The sequence below is a fragment of the Hyperolius riggenbachi genome, chromosome 5 (genome assembly GCF_040937935.1).
Source record: "Hyperolius riggenbachi isolate aHypRig1 chromosome 5, aHypRig1.pri, whole genome shotgun sequence".
NCBI lineage: Eukaryota > Metazoa > Chordata > Amphibia > Anura > Hyperoliidae > Hyperolius > Hyperolius riggenbachi.
This window is the reverse complement of record NC_090650.1, coordinates 9335930-9354134: the sequence shown is the minus strand read 5'-3', so window position 1 is coordinate 9354134 and position 18205 is coordinate 9335930. Positions and strand designations below refer to the sequence as shown.

Sequence of the window (18205 nt, the reverse complement as noted above, 5' to 3'; positions counted from 1 at the left end):
AAAAACAAAGTTTTGTAAAAGTAATGCTTTACCATGTAATATATACTAGCAAATGCTCACTGGTTCCAGCCTACAGACCACATGTCACCTAACTGCTAAATGGCACAAATGTCATCTTCGTGTTTACTATTTACCTGCATCAGTGTTTTACGTCAGCTAACCTCTGGAAATATGCCTGAAGAAGGGGACTAGATCCCTGAAAGCTTGAATAATTTAACTTTATCAGTTAGCCATTAAATGGTATTACTTTTACAAACCTTTGTTTTTTCTACATGCGTATATTTTTTCACCCCGATAACTTCATCAAACAATCTTTCAGAATACCACTAAGCGACAACTTGTAAATATTTAAATTCAACTTTATGTATTTTTATTTTATATACAATTCACTTTTTTTGTCCAGAAATAAAATATCTAAATGCATACAGACTTCCATGTGGTATATGTTTAGCTTTTCAACACTACTTTAGCAGAATAAATGCTATGTACATTATTATGTCTTTTTTTGTTTTGTTTTTTTGTCTTCATGAATTTTACAGCTAAGTCGATTAACATGAACTCCTGGTTTCCTTTGATTGTATTAACCAATGACAAGCAGAGACATTTACTAGTTATATTAATAAGCTGCTCAAGTTACACTGGTTAAACTATATACAATACAAACCATTCATACAAATGTAGACTAGGATATTGAAGTATACAATAGAGTGTCATAGAGAATTACACCATTTGCAATTTACATGGCGTCCACGTTCGTCTTAAGTGGTACTTAAAGGGTCAGTCCGCCTGAAATCGAAATATATGAGCTTTGGCTCGGCATGGGTGGAACCAATCTCCTATTTGCTTTCATTTCCTGGGGACCTCAATGTTGATTTCTTTGCGTTTGGTTCCAAGGTTGATTTTTCCGCCTTTTGTCGTAAAGATGAACTCTTACACTCTCTTAGGGTTTTTCTATAAATTATGGACAACACAGTAGTAGCTCAGGTTCCAAGTTAACATGAGGCAGATTTAAGAAGACCCTCACAGGAATTTTGTCTGTTACCAAGAGATATAAGAAACCAATGGGTAGTTAATTATTTTGGAAAACTCAAACTAAGATAGGATTTTGGGATAGACTCATATGCCTAGAAATATATGAGTTTTCCTCACAATGACATAGTTCTTTAGCATTCTGCTAAGTAGTCTCTACAAGTTGGTGTAGGTTACTTCTTGAAAAGGACTCACATGACACCATTAGCAAAACTCTCTTCTCTTCACCCCTGCATTTTAGTGATTCTTAACAGCAGGTCTTTGTGGTGGCAAATTTGAAAGATGTGTTTCTTTAAGAAAGACCACCAGTGCAGTCAACCACAAAAACTTTGAGAAGTTTTGGACTATAGTGCCATGGGGTTTGACTCATCAAACGGTGGTAATACGGCAGTGCAAATATAGCACACGGCAGTATTTCCTTCACTTACGCATGCAGCACCATGAGCTATGCCAGTGGCGCGAATCACCATGTTAGAGCAGTGATACGGCTGCTACAGTAACGTGTGTTACTATTGCTAACTCTCATTAGTTATGCATGTTGCCATAGCAACGGTCAACCTACCCTAGTACCGTGAGTCCCGCTACTGGCGGAACTTGCGGTGCTGCTTGCGGAAGCTTTGTGTACCGCCATTTGATGAATCAACCTCATGGAGATTTAAACCTAACCTGCACCCCCCGAGTCAAATTAGCTGAAATGTGGATAGCAACTGGCTGGACGATCTTTATCGTTATATATTTCCCTTCAAGAATCTGATTTTACATATTCTCATGTATACATTTTACACAACTCATCCTCTTTATTTAGAAGCCAAAATACTCAACATTCACCAACATCTATGTGCTTCTTTCACAGTTATATTTACTGGGTTCTTGCTAATGATCTCTGTAGGCTTTCCCAAGTCCTAACATACCTCAGCAGTTGCTTTTGGATATGCTTTTCTACCATATCTAATTTTTATCTTACTCTAGCTCCAGCGATTGGTGTAAACCCATATGAACTGGAGTACATCACCGAAACATCCCCGTACTAAGAACACTCGAGAAGACGTTAAACATGGCTATTCCTTTTGCTTCCTTGCAAGGCTGTCATTAAATGGTACGTTCTGTACAATAGATTCTTTCTTTACAAAGATCTTGGTAAGTGGCCATTTACAATATGTATTTCGCTTTATATCCACAGTGGGTTACATCTAATAAATGGAATATGCAGTAATTCAGGGGATAGTAAATTGCATCTGATAAATTTTCCAATAGAAAAGTTTTCGTACGTAGAGAGTTAAATCATTTGTAGAGTAGACACATTCCAGGCAAGTGATGGGACGTTTCTTTGTTTTAGGATCCAGCCCGGTACTTTTATTAATCCCTTAGAGGTAAGTCTTGCATACATATTATTGTTGTCAACCAGAAGGGAAGTAGGGTGTGTCACTGTGGTAGTTGTAATCGGGACACACCTTTTGTACTAGTTTATAATCTGTACTATAAAAGGATATATAAATACAGATCACTTTGAAGGGCTTGGAGCATAACCAAGATACGTGGCTTTGGGTCTGCTCCTGGTAGCATGTTTTTGATGGATCATAGTTGCAAAGCGTGTTCTTGGTGGCCTTGTCAACCTTCTCATACTCAATACGACAGTTAAAGGACTTGGAATCTTTAGCATCAATCACCGATTGTTGAGCCAGGTCAAACTCCACAATTTTGGTGGGTGGGACCAAACTGACCGATACATTCCCTTGGCCAGTTGAGTTGTGTCGGAAGTAGACACTGAAGGTTCCGTTGCCATGGTCTACAATTTTCCCAGTTATCAACAAATTGAGCTTCACCGTCTTGATGTTGGAATGGAAATCCCCCCAGCCGAACATTTTCTTAAACTTGCCTGTCTTCACGATGGGCCTTCTTTTGGATCGGGATCGAGGCCCTTGTAGGTCTGTTGAGTTCCTCAGCCATTCCCAGAGCTCCTGCTCCGTGTAGGGCTCTGGGGTGTCATATCTCATATCCAAGGAAGTTTGGTTGTTTTTGCCATGAAAAGTCTGTGATAGAAGTCGACTTATAGATAAGTCTTTGCTACTTTCTGTCCATATATGTTTAAGTGTGGATATGGATCCTCCTGATTTCAAACTTCCAGCTTTACCAATGCCTGATATATTTGCACACAGCACCTGTGAAGACAGAAGGAAATAATATGAGAAGGGATGTAAAAGTAATAGAAAACATAATTATTTTTTTTGTTTGTATTATTAGTTTATTATTCGGCATAGTGTTTTCTTTATTTATCATCTGGAAAATTAAAAACATTAGCAATGAAAACATGACATTTGTTTGACGTTGCTTCTGCTGGAAAATTTTTAATGCCCAAAGAACTCTTGTTTTACTATTAAGAAGTAGACTAGAACTATAATTTCTTGCCTTAGCCAAGTCACATCACATTTCTATACACATTGTTAATACATATCACACTGCTTTCTACAAACATTAAGAACATCTGATAGGTCATACAGCTGTGACAATAGCGGACACACTTCCTGGTGCAAAACTAATGGGAGGGGCTAGGGCTAATGAGTGACATCATTTAATGGTTATGTGATGAGCCAGGCAGAAGTTGTAACACCTCAACCCAATAGTTCCTCGTAACAATAGTGTGAATAGTGTGAATAGCGTCCTACTGTTGGATTTGAAATCGGTAATGGCTCTTTTTTTTTTATTTGGTTCTTCAAAAGGGTAAAAAGCTGTACTACTTTGACCAGATGAGAAGAAATCAGTTTGGATCACACTATCAAACCATGTCCATTATTTACACCCCTGAAGGTAATTCTGTACAGAACAAAGTGAACAAAAGCATTTGCTTGCAGCACTGCTGATAAGAGGTAACTAAGAAATAGAGGCAGCTGCAGACCTGTCTGCTCCAATCCTGTTCTCTTCTCCGTATCACTGAGCACAAGATAAAAGGGGCGTGCCAGGGATTAACCACTTCCCCACCACAGGTTATTTCCCCTTAAAAACCAGAACACATTTCACACATCACACTTCCATTCATTTGCCAATTACTTTAATGCTACTTATCACACCAAAATTATCTATATTTTTCCGCCACAAATGAGGCTTTTTTTGGGCAGTATCTTTAGCTAAAAATTATTTTATATGCGTTTTAAAGGGAATAATAACAAAAAATGTTTAAAAAAATCCTTATTTCTCAATTTTCAGCCCTTATACATCTCTAACGAAATGTGCTATAGTGAATAAAATCCACACATTTTATTTGCCCATTTGTCCTGGTTATTTCAACATTTAAATTATGTTCCTAGTACAAGGTATGGTGACAATATTTTATTTGGGAATAAAGGTGTATTTTTTCTGTATAATGTTTTTTTATACTGTATCAATAATAATTATTTAATTCGCAACCATAATAGTGATATACCCTTAAGTATTATTAAGTGTTTTATTTTGGTAACTGTAGGGGAGTGGGAAGTAAGGGGTTACAATTAATGGGAATTTTTTTTATATGTGTAGGAGTATGTTCTACTTTTTGGCTACTAGATATCCCCACACTATCCTGTGTACTGAACAATACACAGGAAGTAGTGTACAACTGTATTTTTACTTTCACTTTGTAAATGACCACATACATCGTACTGACGCTGGTGCTCATTTACTACGGGCATTTTGATAGGCTTTGGGAACATATGTTCCCATTCACCAATCAGTACTCTGCGGCAGGGGGGAGGTCACATGCATGCGTGCCCAGCTGCAAACAGGTAGATACGTGTATTTACGCCCCTGGTGCTGAAATGAAGTCCACAGGGGCATAGGTACACGATGCAGCAGTGGGAAAATGGTTAAGATCCTGCTAGCCATGTGCTTTTAGCAAGGTATGGGCCCAGACTTAAAGTGGATCCGTGATATACTTTTACTCATTGCATAATTGTGTTCCTTTCATATAGTTTATAGGGCATTCCTCAAGCCAAAAACTTTTTTTGTGTTGTTTTAATGCTCTAATTCCCTATAAACTAAACATGCCTTGCCCACAGCTTCTCCAGAGTGCCTTGGCACTCTCAGCTTTAGTAGCAAGGGCGTATGGGAGCTTAGTCTGAGCAGGAGGAGGGGTTATTAGCCAGAGATTTCAGAGGCAGAGAGGAGGAGGGAGGAGAGGGGAGTGGAGTTTTTACAGGCTGAGGGGTGGAGATGCAGATCAGCTTGCCTGTGTGTAATGTGACAGACAGAACATGACTGCTGTCATTGTATCACAGGAATAAATAATCATTTTCTATTAAAACTGTTTGCAGCTAGATTTGCTGTTTAAACTATCTAAACTATTAGAAAAAATACATAGACAAGTTACTTGTTATAGTTAGCTTTTCATCTCGGATCTGCTTTAAGGCCCGTACACATGCTTGCTTGATGTCGCCCGAAGCAGTTTAGGATCTGATCCCCCAGTGACATCACTGGGACAAGGTTGTACAGACATGGAGTTATCTGTACAGCTGATGACAGATTTAATTGTAATGCAGGGAGGTGTAGGGCCGACGGAGCGGGACAGGCGTGACGTTACACAGAGGGCAGAGTGTGGCCGTAAGTGTAAAATTTTACATAAATTTTGTTTGGATTCGTAACTAGCAGATTGCAATCATCACTAATGCTTCAATCTATTGAACATCGGTCTGCAGTGTATGGGCAGACAAGAGATCCCTCTCTGATCAGATTCAATCAGAGAGAAATTAGTCTTGTGGTCGATCTGCCTATACATCGACTGGCGTATGGGCACCTTAAAGGAACACTATTGCGAAAATCATAACATTTTAAATACATGTAAACACATATAAATACAATATACATTTCTTCCAGAGTAAAATGAGACATAAATGACTTTTCTCCTATGTTGCTGTCACTTACAGTAGGTAATAGAAATCTGACAGAACTGACCGGTTTTAGACTAGCCCTCCCCTACGAAGAGATGGACTAGTCCAAAACCTGCCGGTTCTGTCAGATTTCTAATACCTACTGTAAGCAACAGCAATATAGGAGAAAAAGTAGTTCATGGCTCATTTTACTCTGGGAGAAATGTACTTCATATTTGTATGTTTTTTACGTGTATTTTAAAATTTAAATATTTTTAGGATAGTGGTCCTTTAACGCTGTATATAAGCCTAGTGGTTTGTATGTAATTAATTCTCCGATGATTGTCCCAATGTATTGTTATCATACAGTCATTTTTACCTAATGTTTTGGGAGTATACACTGGTGAGTTACTATTCTTTCTATTCTTTGGTGAGGGACTTTTCTTTAGCATTCTAAATTAAATTACTATAATTATATTATGGATATTTTTTTGCTCTAGTCTGCGATAATTACCAATTACACCAAATATTGCTTTGCTTAGTCCTGAGTCCTGACGAGGTAGGGAGTAAATATCAAAAATCTCTGCTAAAAAATATTTTGTTTTATGCCAGTCGAGAAGCAGCTTTGAGTTGAATTACTTCAGACACCTTTGATGGCAGATGCCGGATTAAGGCAATAAATTAAATCCTTTCATTATTAAAAATGACATATCATAATAGAGGTTGTCCCAAAAAGTTTGAGCTGATATGGGAACTACGGTTATCTGACGCTTCCTCGGAAGTGAAATGAGTCTCACCAGAACTGAATTAGTCTTTGTGTGAAACCTGGTCAAAAGGAGTGGAGTGGAGTGGAGGATGGGCAAACGTCGACATGGCACAGAGAGGTAAGAAGAGGTCATGTGGAGGGTAAGATAAGCTATCAGTATGTTGTGTGGAATAACAGTCCTATTCCGCTTGTTTTTATTATATTCTGTATGCTCCTTTGATGTTGTATGGTAAAATATGCAAATACCACTTTCCCTGAAAAATTGCGCCTGTGCAGTAAAGTGGACTCGATCGGGCTTGGTCATTTTCACATGAACTTGATTGGAAAGCCCCTACCGCGCCTGCGCTGGAGCCCGAGAGGTAAATATGTCATCCTTGTTGGCTGTATTTTCGAGGGAGGCAGTGCTGGATCCCGGAGGCTTAGGAAAATGGTGGAAGCCCCATTAGGATCCACAGGCTTTCCTCACAAAGGTAAGTACCCCCCAGACCAGGGGTCTCCAAACATTTTGGGTCGAGGGCTGGGTCAACATACTTCAGACTGCTGGGGGGCGGAGTATACATGAGATGATGTAGATGTCTTTGCGGGGCCAGACAGTGAAGCATACCCAGGTGACAACCTGCAGTCCAATTGGACAGCAGTGTCACCTGATGTGGAATGTGATTGGAAACCAGCGAATTACTGCTTTCTGGCTTCCATGTGGATGGGTGATGCCAGCATTGCTATTTCATATGCGAACCAATATTTAAAGATGTAGGTGACCGCATCTATAAGTAATACACTTTCTGTGTGGGGGCCGGTAAAAAAGCCTCAGGGGGCCACATTTGGCCCGCGGGCCTTAGTTTGAGGACCACTGCCCTAGGGGATGTTTTTATTGTTACAGACTCTGTTTAATTCTACATAACTAGAGAGATGGAGAGCGTTGGCAGAGTGTTGGAGCTAAAGTAAGACAGAATTCTACATGTGCCATCACACCAGCCTCAATGCTATAGGGGTATCCTGTAACTCCACTGCACATTTGTCCGGACAATGTGCACATTATAAACCCTAGTCACTCTAGTTCTATTATAATGCATGCATTTTGATGGAAGCAAAGGCATTAAAAAATGCATAAGTTTCACACCATGCATGGTGCACATAAACCTTAAAGAGGAACTTCAGCCTAAACAAACATACTCTTATTAAGTTACATTAGTTATGTTAATTAAAATAGATAGGTAATATAATATCTTACCCACCCTGTTTTAAAAGAACAGGCAAATGTTTGATTTCATGATGGCAGCCATCTTTTTGCTTGAAAGGAGGTGACAGGGAGCATGAGACACAGTTCCAACTGTCCTGTGTCCTGAGCACCTCTCCCAGTTGCTAGGCAACGTGAACAACAACATAGGCAATACCATCATGCACTGCTCTTTTTTTTTTGATGGGTGGAGCTTAGATAAAAATGCAGCTAAAAATGATGCTTTGGTAAGAAAAACAAGTTCTGATGCTGTGAAACTGTTAAAGAAACACCAGGCCTTTGCAGTGCTGCTGAGTAGATTTTTAGTCCGGAGGTTCACTTTAATGAAAAAGATACCCATTTGATGGGTGGTGCTACTAGTGACGATCGTAGTCAGCAAATTACGATTACGCACAATTTTGCATACATTTTTGCAATTACGCCTATACGTAATTACAAATTGTAAATTCAATTGATTTTGCATAGTCATTCATAATTTCACATAATGTTTGCATAATTTTATGAAGATTTTAGCAGTGAACAGCAACGCCCCCATACATTGACACTAAAATGGCTACATGTGTTATGGAGAATAGTGGGTACAAGTAAAAAAAATAATTTACCAAAAAGACCTTGTAGTTTTTGAGAAAATCGATTTTAAAAATGCAAAGAAAACATGGTTTTTAAACTAAAAAAAAAAGACAGTTTTCAAAACCATTTTTCTTTGCATATTTTAAATCAATTTTCTCAAAAACTACAATGTCTTTTTGAAAAATTCTTTTTTTTTACTTGTACCCACTATTCTTCTTAACATATGTAGCAATTTTGGTGTCAATAGCTTATATGGGGGCTGTGCTATTCACTGCTAAATTGGGCATGAAACTACGCGAAATATTATGAAAATTATGCAAAATTATGAAATATTACTTTTACATATAACATTTATTACGATTTTCTCTAAAATTTTGCATTACGATTACGATACATAATTGTGAATTTTGATGCCCACCACTGGGTGCTACATACCTTTCTACACCACTATATAACTACAGGAAGGTTTTCTGACACCGAAATCAGGAAAATAGCCATAAAAGTGGGTATCCTAAATAATTTACTGAATTCTGCTATATGTCACTACAGGGCCTCTTTACTGCATTCTGCTATATGTCACTACAGGGCCTCTTTACTGCATTCTGCTATATGTCACTACAGGGCCTCCTTACTGTATTCTGCTATATGTCACTACAGGGCCTCTTTACTGCATTCTATTATATGTCACTACAGAGCCTCTACTGCATTCTACTATATATCACTACAGGACCTCTTTATTGCATTCTGCTATATGTCACTACAGGGCCTCTTTACTGCATTCTGCTATATGTCACTACAGGGCCACTTTACTGCATTCTGCTATATGCCACTACATGGCCTCTTTACTGCATTCTGCTATATGTCACTACAGGGCCTCTGTACTGCATTCTGCTATATGTCACTACAGGGCCTCTTTACTGCATTCTGCTATATGCCACTACAGGGCCTGTTTACTGCATTCTACTATATGTCACTACAGGGCCTCTTTACTGCATTCTGCTATATGTCACTACAGGGCCTCTTTACTGCATTCTACTATATGTCACTACAGGGCCTCTTTACTGCATTCTGCTATATGCCACTACAGGGCCTGTTTACTGCATTCTACTATATGTCACTACAGGGCCTCTTTACTGCATACTGCTACATGTCACTACAGGGCCTCTTTACTGCATTCTGCTATATGTCACTACAGGGCCTCTTTACTGCATTCTGCTATATATGTCACTACAGGGCCTCTTTATTGCATGCTATATGTCACTACAGGGCCTCTTTACTGCATTCTGCTATATGCCACTACAGGGCCTGTTTACTGCATTCTACTATATGTCACTACAGGGCCTCTTTACTGCATTCTGCTATATGCCACTACAGGGCCTGTTTACTGCATTCTACTATATGTCACTACAGGGCCTCTTTACTGCATTCTGCTATATGTCACTACAGGGCCTCTTTACTGCATTCTGCTATATGTCACTACAGGGCCTCTTTACTGCATTCTGCTATATATGTCACTACAGGGCCTCTTTATTGCATGCTATATGTCACTACAGGGCCTCTTTACTGCATTCTGCTTTATGTCACTACAGGGCCTCTTTATTGCATGCTATATGTCACTACAGGGCCTCTTTACTGCATTCTACTACATGTCACTACAGGGCCTCTTTACTGTATTCTGTTATATGTCACTACAGGGCCTCTTTACTGCATTCTACTACATGTCACTACAGGGCCTCTTTACTGCATTCTGCTATATGTCACTACAGGGCCTCTTTACTGCATTCTGCTATATGTCACTACAGGGCCTCTTTACTGCATTCTGCTATATGTCAGTACAGGGCCTCTTTACTGCATTCTGCTATATGTCACTACAGGGCCTCTTTACTGCATTCTGCTATATGTCACTACAGAGCCTCTTTACTGCATTCTGCTATATGTCACTACAGGGCCTCTATACTGCATTCTGCTATATGTCACTACAGAGCCTCTTTACTGCACTCTGCTATATGTCACTACAGGGCCTCTTTACTGCACTCTGCTATATGTCACTACAGGGCCTTTTGAAGAAAATGGAGTATATTTCCTACAACAAGCACAAATCAAACACTGGGAGAGAATCTATTATGACTCCTCTGTCAGGCGGGCAGTTTGCAGGAGTGACAGGGAATGTTGAAGGAGTGTTGGCGTCTTGCGAGCATTGGGATGGCTTTGATGCTCCGCGTACAGAGAGAGCGCTTTTTCCTTCCCCGGCTCGCACTCGGTGTCTTATCCCTTTATGAAGGGATTTGCAACCTAATCTCTTATAATGGGACTTAATGCAACACAAATGTAAGAAGAAGAGTCTGTCAGTTCTGAGGATGGAGATGGTGTGCGCTGCGAATTAGCAATTTGGACAAGTAAAAGCGCGGCGTCGCAAGGCAAGTGCAGAGTGATGTACGGGCGTCGGAGCGGCGGGCTAATGGGAACACAAATTAGGAGAGTTTATCTATTGTTTTCTGCAGAATATTACATGCTGCATGTACTCCACATCCAATCCACATTGACATAGCTGTCACTTATTCATCTTGTCATCCTTACAGCAATGGTTCCAGCGTTTATAAAGTGTAACTGCAGCCACAGACCTGAGACCGCACAGCTATCATATCGGCAGCTGTTAAAGCGGTATAAAAAACACTGCCGAGAGGAGTACAAGGGAAATAGTAACAAACAAGTCCGGATGGACAAGCCCTATGTGTACATAAAAGATAGCAAGCGTATCACTTGTAAACGAGTAAATACTAAAATAGGTACAGTGAAATCATATCGTCATATGTTTCTTCAGATGGGGTCACTGATATCAATGTGCAGTGAGAGCTGCTCAAAATGGAGGTCTTTGCTGATCCCCCACACTCTTGGCACAGCCAAACAGAGTATGGTGTAGCTATTCCATATAAAATACAATCAGGCCCCGCTGACACTGAGTGCTGCACTCCAAGAATCTCCCTGTCAGGTGTATAACCCAGGCATGGAGTTCTCATCAAGTATTGGTGCATACATTCAGAACGGCTGAAAAGGTATATACAGGGTGAATGGTGCTCTATAATACAGGTGCTGTGATGTATATCTCTGACATGTTTCACCTCACGGCTTTTTCAAAGAGATGCTATACATATTAACAGTAGAATTAGTTTACATATATACAAGAGTGCCCCCCACCACCAATAGCATAACCCCCAGCAAATGCCCAGCGGTATAAAACCCTGACATAATATTCAATAAAAACATGTTTTCCTACATTTTATATGCCATACGGTTATCATATTTGCATTTGTGTATAAGTATTATTATTCATTTAGAAATGACAAGTTTCCAAAATACATTTTTTTGCTCTGAGAGCTGACATTTTATTCATAACTGGTTTTATTCATCTTGTATTGAAAGCAGAAATGCTTTCCGATTGTCTGTCTGTGTTCAGGAGAGTCTGCACAGTCAGAGAATGTGTCACATTCCTCACTTGATACAATTAAGTAAACGCAAGATAACATTATCTCCAGTTGGGATGCCTCCAGGTTTCTCTGCACTGAGGTTGTAAGCCCTGTGTTTAACTAGTTAAAAGCTGTTCTAGTAAATAAAAAATGGTGGTAAATACAATAGTCTGTTCTCCTTTAGGGCCCGGGCCATTAGCAGCTGTGTCAGCCATGCATTGGAGTGGCCAGCGATTAAAAAAAAATGAAACACTAGGCTAATGAAAAACAAATGGGGTTAGTGATGAACACACTTTTCGTACAATCATAATTTTGCATTGTAATTTGTTAATTACATTACAAAATGTTAATACAAAATTTTGGGGAAAATGTGTAATTAATTTTGCACGCAAACATAATTAATCTGTAATTGTGTGTAATTTTATGCCAAATTTGGAGGTTAATAACAAATCCCGCATACTTGCTATCATCACCAAAATTGCTAAGTATGTTAAGGGGAATACCGAGAACAAGTAAAAAAAATACAAAGGTAAAATGTTTTTAAACTGTAATTTTTGTAAAGTTAAAGAAGCATTTTTCTTTGCATTTTTAAAATCAATTTTCTCAAAACCTACAAGTTCTTTTTGAAAAATTATTTTATTTTACTTATACCCTCTATTCTCCATAAAATATGTAGCAATTTTGGTGTCAATGTATGGGGGCTTTGATATTTACTGCTAAAGTCGGGATAAAATTACACAAAAATAACGCGAAGATGTATGCAAAATTACGAATGCTTATAAGAAATCGATTGGATTTTACAAATCATAATTACGTATAGAAGTAATTGCAAAAATGCACGTGAAATTTCGTAATTAGCTGATTGTGGTCATCACTATTTGGGGTGATTTCACAGGAGAGATAGCGATTTCTCCAAGTCACAATCGCGAATCCTGCAGCATTTCTGGAGTGATTGCGATTCGATACAAAGTATAGGGTATAGGGTCGCTGCAGAATCACACTGCAGGGTGGACTATAGAGCGCCCCCTAGTGGTTGCAGCTTTCAAGCACTGTGTCTGGCAGGAGAAAGGTTTAACTAACGTTAACATTAAACATTATGGCTTCAATTCACAAAGCCTTACTCAGTGCTGGGCCGAAATTACGCATTAGCGTAATTACGCATCGTAATTCACTACAAATGCACCGTAAGCGTTACGTGTAAGGCTACGGTTTTACGCGTAATTAATTACGCATAGACCGTACGGTTACGTTTTACGCATAACAAATTACGCGTAAGACAGTAAACTCCCATTGAAATTACACAGTCTGCCGTAATCGCGTAATATTACGCTCCCGTATAATATAAAAAAGCCGCCGACTTTAAGGGTTAATAGCAAAGCCCCCTTAAGTGCTAAGAGCCTCAAATTTGGAGAATATATTAAGGAGATCAGAAGGAATAAGAGGAAACATTTTTTTTTCAAAAAGACCTTATAGTTTTTGAGAAAATCGATGTTAAAGTTTCAAAGGAAAAATATATACATTTAAAAACCCGCCGACTTTAACGGTTAATAGCAAAGCCTGCTTAAAATTTAGGAACACCAAATTCACAGGGTATATTAAGGAGATCAGTGGGAATAAGAGGAAAAATTTTTTTTTCAAAAAGACCTTATAGTTTTTGAGAAAATCGATTTTTAAGTTTCAAGGGCGAAAATGTCTTTTAAATGCAGAAAATGTCAGTTTTTTTTGCACAGGTAACAATAGTGTTTTATTTTCATAGATTCCCCCAAGTGGGAAGAGTTTTGGTTACTTCGTTCTGAGTGTGGGAAATATAAAAAAAAAACGACGTGGGGTCCCCCCTCCCAGACCTCTTTAACCCCTTGTCCCCCATGCAGACTGGGATAGCCAGAATGCGGAGCACCGGCCGCGTGGGGCTCCGCACCCTGACTATACCAGCCCGCATGGTCCATGGATTGGGGGGTCTCGGAAGGGGAGGGGCAGCCAAGCTTTCCCCTCCCCCTCCGAGCCCTTGTCCAATCCAAGGACAAGGGGCTCTTCTCCACCTCCGATGGGCGGTGGAGGTGGAGGCCGCGATTTCCTGGGGAGGGGTTCATGGTGGCATCTGGGAGTCCCCTTTAAAAAGGGGTCCCCCAGATGCCCACCCCCCTCCCAGGAGAAATGAGTATAGAGGTACTTGTAGTACCCCTTACCCATTTCCTTTAAGAGTTAAAAGTAAATAAACACACAAACACATAGAAAAAGTATTTTAATTGAACAAAAAACATAACCACGAAAAAAGTCCTTTAATATTCTTAATTAACCATTAATACTTACCTGTCCCTTTAAAAGCCAGTTCCCACGCAATATCCTCGGAAATATACTAATCAGTTACAATGTAACAAAGTTATTACAATGTAACAACTTTGTTACTTTGTAACACCACCGCACCCGACGTCACTCGCCGCTCACCCGCCGGCCGCCGCATACACGCTAGTCCCCGCCGGCTCCCGCCGTCCACTCCGCCCACACCTGTCACTCATATACATGCTGGCACCCATGGATGCCAGCATGTATATAGGTGACATGTGGGAGAGGCGGGGAGGGCAGCGGAGCCGGCGGGGACTTAGCGTCCCTTCACCCGACAGAAAGCATCTTTGTATTTGGGCTCCAAGGAGCCCCATTGGTCCTTAGCAGACCAATGGGGTTCCTTCAAATCAGAAGGAACCCCATTGGTCTGCTAAGGACCAATGGGGCTCCTTGGAGCCCAAATACAAAGATGCTTAGAGAGCTCTGAGCTATAGCTCAGAGCTCTGTCGGTCCGTGCAGCGCAGACGCGGTGGCGGCGGCGGCGGTGAGTGATGTCGGGTGCGGCGTAGTTACAATGTAACAAAGTTGTTACATTATAATAACTTTGTTACATTGTAACTGATTAGTATATTTCCGAGGATATTGCGTGGGAACTGGCTTTTAAAGGGACAGGTAAGTATTAATGGTTAATTAAGAATATTAAAGGACTTTTTTCGTGGTTATGTTTTTTGTTCAATTAAAATACTTTTTCTTGTGTGTTTATTTACTTTTAACTCTTAAAGGAAATGGGTAAGGGGTACTACAAGTACCTTTATACTCATTTCTCCTGGGAGGGGGGTGGGCATCTGGGGGACCCCTTTTTAAAGGGGACTCCCAGATGCCACCATGAACCCCTCCCCAGGAAATCGCGGCCTCCACCTCCACCGCCCATCGGAGGTGGAGAAGAGCCCCTTGTCCTTGGATTGGACAAGGGCTCGGAGGGGGAGGGGAAAGCTTGGCTGCCCCTCCCCTTCCGAGACCCCCCAATCCATGGACCATGCGGGCTGGTATAGTCAGGGTGCGGAGCCCCACGCGGCCGGTGCTCCGCATTCTGGCTATCCCAGTCTGCATGGGGGACAAGGGGTTAAAGAGGTCTGGGAGGGGGGACCCCACGTCGTTTTTTTTTATATTTCCCACACTCAGAACGAAGTAAGTAAAACTCTTCCCACTTGGGGGAATCTATGAAAATAAAACACTATTGTTACCTGTGCAAAAAAAACTGACATTTTCCGCATTTAAAAGACATTTTCGCCCTTGAAACTTAAAAATCGATTTTCTCAAAAACTATAAGGTGTTTTTGAAAAAAAAATTTTCCTCTTATTCCCACTGATCCCCTTAATATACCCTGTGAATTTGGTGTTCCTAAATTTTAAGCAGGCTTTGCTATTAACCGTTAAAGTCGGCGGGTTTTTAAATGTATATATTTTTCCTTTGAAACTTTAACATCGATTTTCTCAAAAACTATAAGGTCTTTTTGAAAAAAAAAAATTTCCTCTTATTCCTTCTGATCTCCTTAATATATTCTCCAAATTTGAGGCTCTTAGCACTTAAGGGGGCTTTGCTATTAACCCTTAAAGTCGGTGGCTACCTAACATTGATCCATGCGTCAACTTTTCCGCTTGGCAGCATGACCTTACGCATTAATTGCTAGTAGGATTTTACGCGTAAACCTATAACGTAATAACCTGAATTACGGTATACTTACGCGTAATTGCGTAAGTGCTATGCGTAATTATAGACATGTACCGAAATTGACTGTCTATGCCGTAAGCGTAATTTCGTAATGCGTAATAGCGTAAAATTACGCGTAATGATCCGTAAGCGTAGCTTTCTCCATTACGACCAGCACTGGCCTTACTGCATTTGGTCAAGCAGAAAACAGTGAATTTTACCAAATACCTTGTCAAATGTCATTTCACTAAGGCTGTTACCGCATGGAAAAGGAAAATTACCAACTAGTGAGGTAAATGATTGACTTGTGCAGTAAATACCTCAATAAATGTCAATTCACAAAGATTGACGCATGAGATAAAACATATTATACCTCCAGCCCAGAGCTGTCGGTAACCAACAATTAGCATTCAGTAAAATGTACAGGCAAAGGAGCCACCCAATAGGAGGATCCGTCCTCTCTAACTACTCACCCCATTGGTACCGATGTACTGCCGGGCAGAACATCAGAAAATAAACAAAACACGAGATGCAGGAGAAGGGCACATTCATAGAGGTTTGCCCTGTAACCCCTGTAACCAATAACGCTTGCACAACATTACACAAAATCATGCAAAATTGCAAATGGATTAGTGTTGGGCGAACATCTAGATGTTCGGGTTCGGACCGAACAGGCCGAACATGGCCGCGATGTTCGGGTGTTCGACCCGAACTCCGAACATAATGGAAGTCAATGGGGACCCGAACTTTTGTGCTTTGTAAAGCCTCCTTATATGCTACATACCCCAAATTTACAGGGTATGTGCACCTTGGGAGTGGGTACAAGAGGAAAAAAAAAATTTAGCAAAAAGAGCTTATAGTTTTTGAGAAAATCGATTTTAAAGTTTCAAAGGGAAAACTGTCTTTTAAATGCGGGAAATGTCTGTTTTCTTTGCACAGGTAACATGCTTTTTGTCGGCATGCAGTCATAAATGTAATACATATAAGAGGTTCCAGGAAAAGGGACCGGTAATGCTAACCCAGCAGCAGCACACGTGATGGAACAGGAGGAGGGTGGCGCAGGAGGAGAAGGCCACGCTTTGAGACACAACAACCCAGGCCTTGCATGAGGACAAGAAGCGTGCGGATAGCATGCTTTGTACCACCATGCAGTCATAAATGTAATAAAGATAAGTGGTTCAATAAACAGGGACCACGCGGCAACGCTAACCCAGCAGCAGCACACGTGATGGAACAGGAGGAGGCGCAGGAGGAGAAGGCCACGCTTTGTGAGACACAACAACCCAGGCCTTGCATGAGGACAAAAAGCGTGCGGATAGCATGCTTTGTACCGCCATGTAGTCATAAATGTAATAAAGATAAGAGGTTCAATAAACAGGGACCACGCGGCAACGCTAACCCAGCAGCAGCAGCAGCAGCAGCACACGTGATGGAACAGGAGGAGGCGCAGGAGGAGAAGGCCACGCTTTGTGAGACACAACAACCCAGGCCTTGCATGAGGACAAAAAGCGTGCGGATAGCATGCTTTGTACCGCCATGTAGTCATAAATGTAATAAAGATAAGAGGTTCAATAAACAGGGACCACGCGGCAACGGTAACCCAGCAGCAGCAGCAGCACACGTGATGGAACAGGAGGAGGCGCAGGAGGAGAAGGCCACGCTTTGTGAGACACAACAACCCAGGCCTTGCATGAGGACAAAAAGCGTGCGGATATAGCAGCAATGCTTTTTGCCGCCATGCAGTCATAAATGTAATACAGATGAGAGGTTCAATAAACAGGGACCGGAAACGCTAAACCATCCCAGATGTTCATCGGTCATGTTACTTGGTTGGGGTCCAGGAGTGTTGCGTAGTCGTTTCCAATCCAGGATTGATTCATTTTAATTTGAGTCAGACGGTCTGCATTTTCTGTGGAGAGGCGGATACGCCGATCTGTGATGATGCCTCCGGCAGCACTGAAACAGCGTTCCGACATAACGCTGGCTGCCGGGCAAGCCAGCACCTCTATTGCGTACATTGCCAGTTCGTGCCAGGTGTCTAGCTTCATGCCCGGTTTCAGGTCCAGCGGTGCCAGCCACAAATCCGTCTGTTCCTTTATTCCCCTCCAAATTTCCTCCCCTGTGTGCTGCTTATCCCCAAGGCAGATCAGCTTCAGCAACGCTTGCTGACGCATGCCAACAGCTGTGCTGCACTGCTTCCACGATCCTACTGCTGCTGGTGCTGGGTTAGCATTTCCGGATGAGGTACAGCTTTGAGATGCGTTGGAGGAGAAGGAGTCAGAGAGGTAGGTGCTGCTGTTGTTATCCAGCT

General features: G+C 41.1%; 1 protein-coding gene across 1 annotated transcript in view; it reads right to left on the bottom strand.

Moving 5' to 3' along the window:
* Positions 1-338: 338 nt before the first annotated feature.
* NXPH1 (neurexophilin 1) overlaps positions 339-18205 on the bottom strand; it is a 462307-nt gene continuing 444440 nt past the window's right edge. Inside the window, exon 2 of the mRNA XM_068238498.1 lies at positions 339-3188. Within this exon, the coding sequence (XP_068094599.1) occupies positions 2427-3188 (762 nt within the window). The 3' untranslated portion in view covers positions 339-2426. The remainder of the gene's footprint in view (positions 3189-18205) is intronic.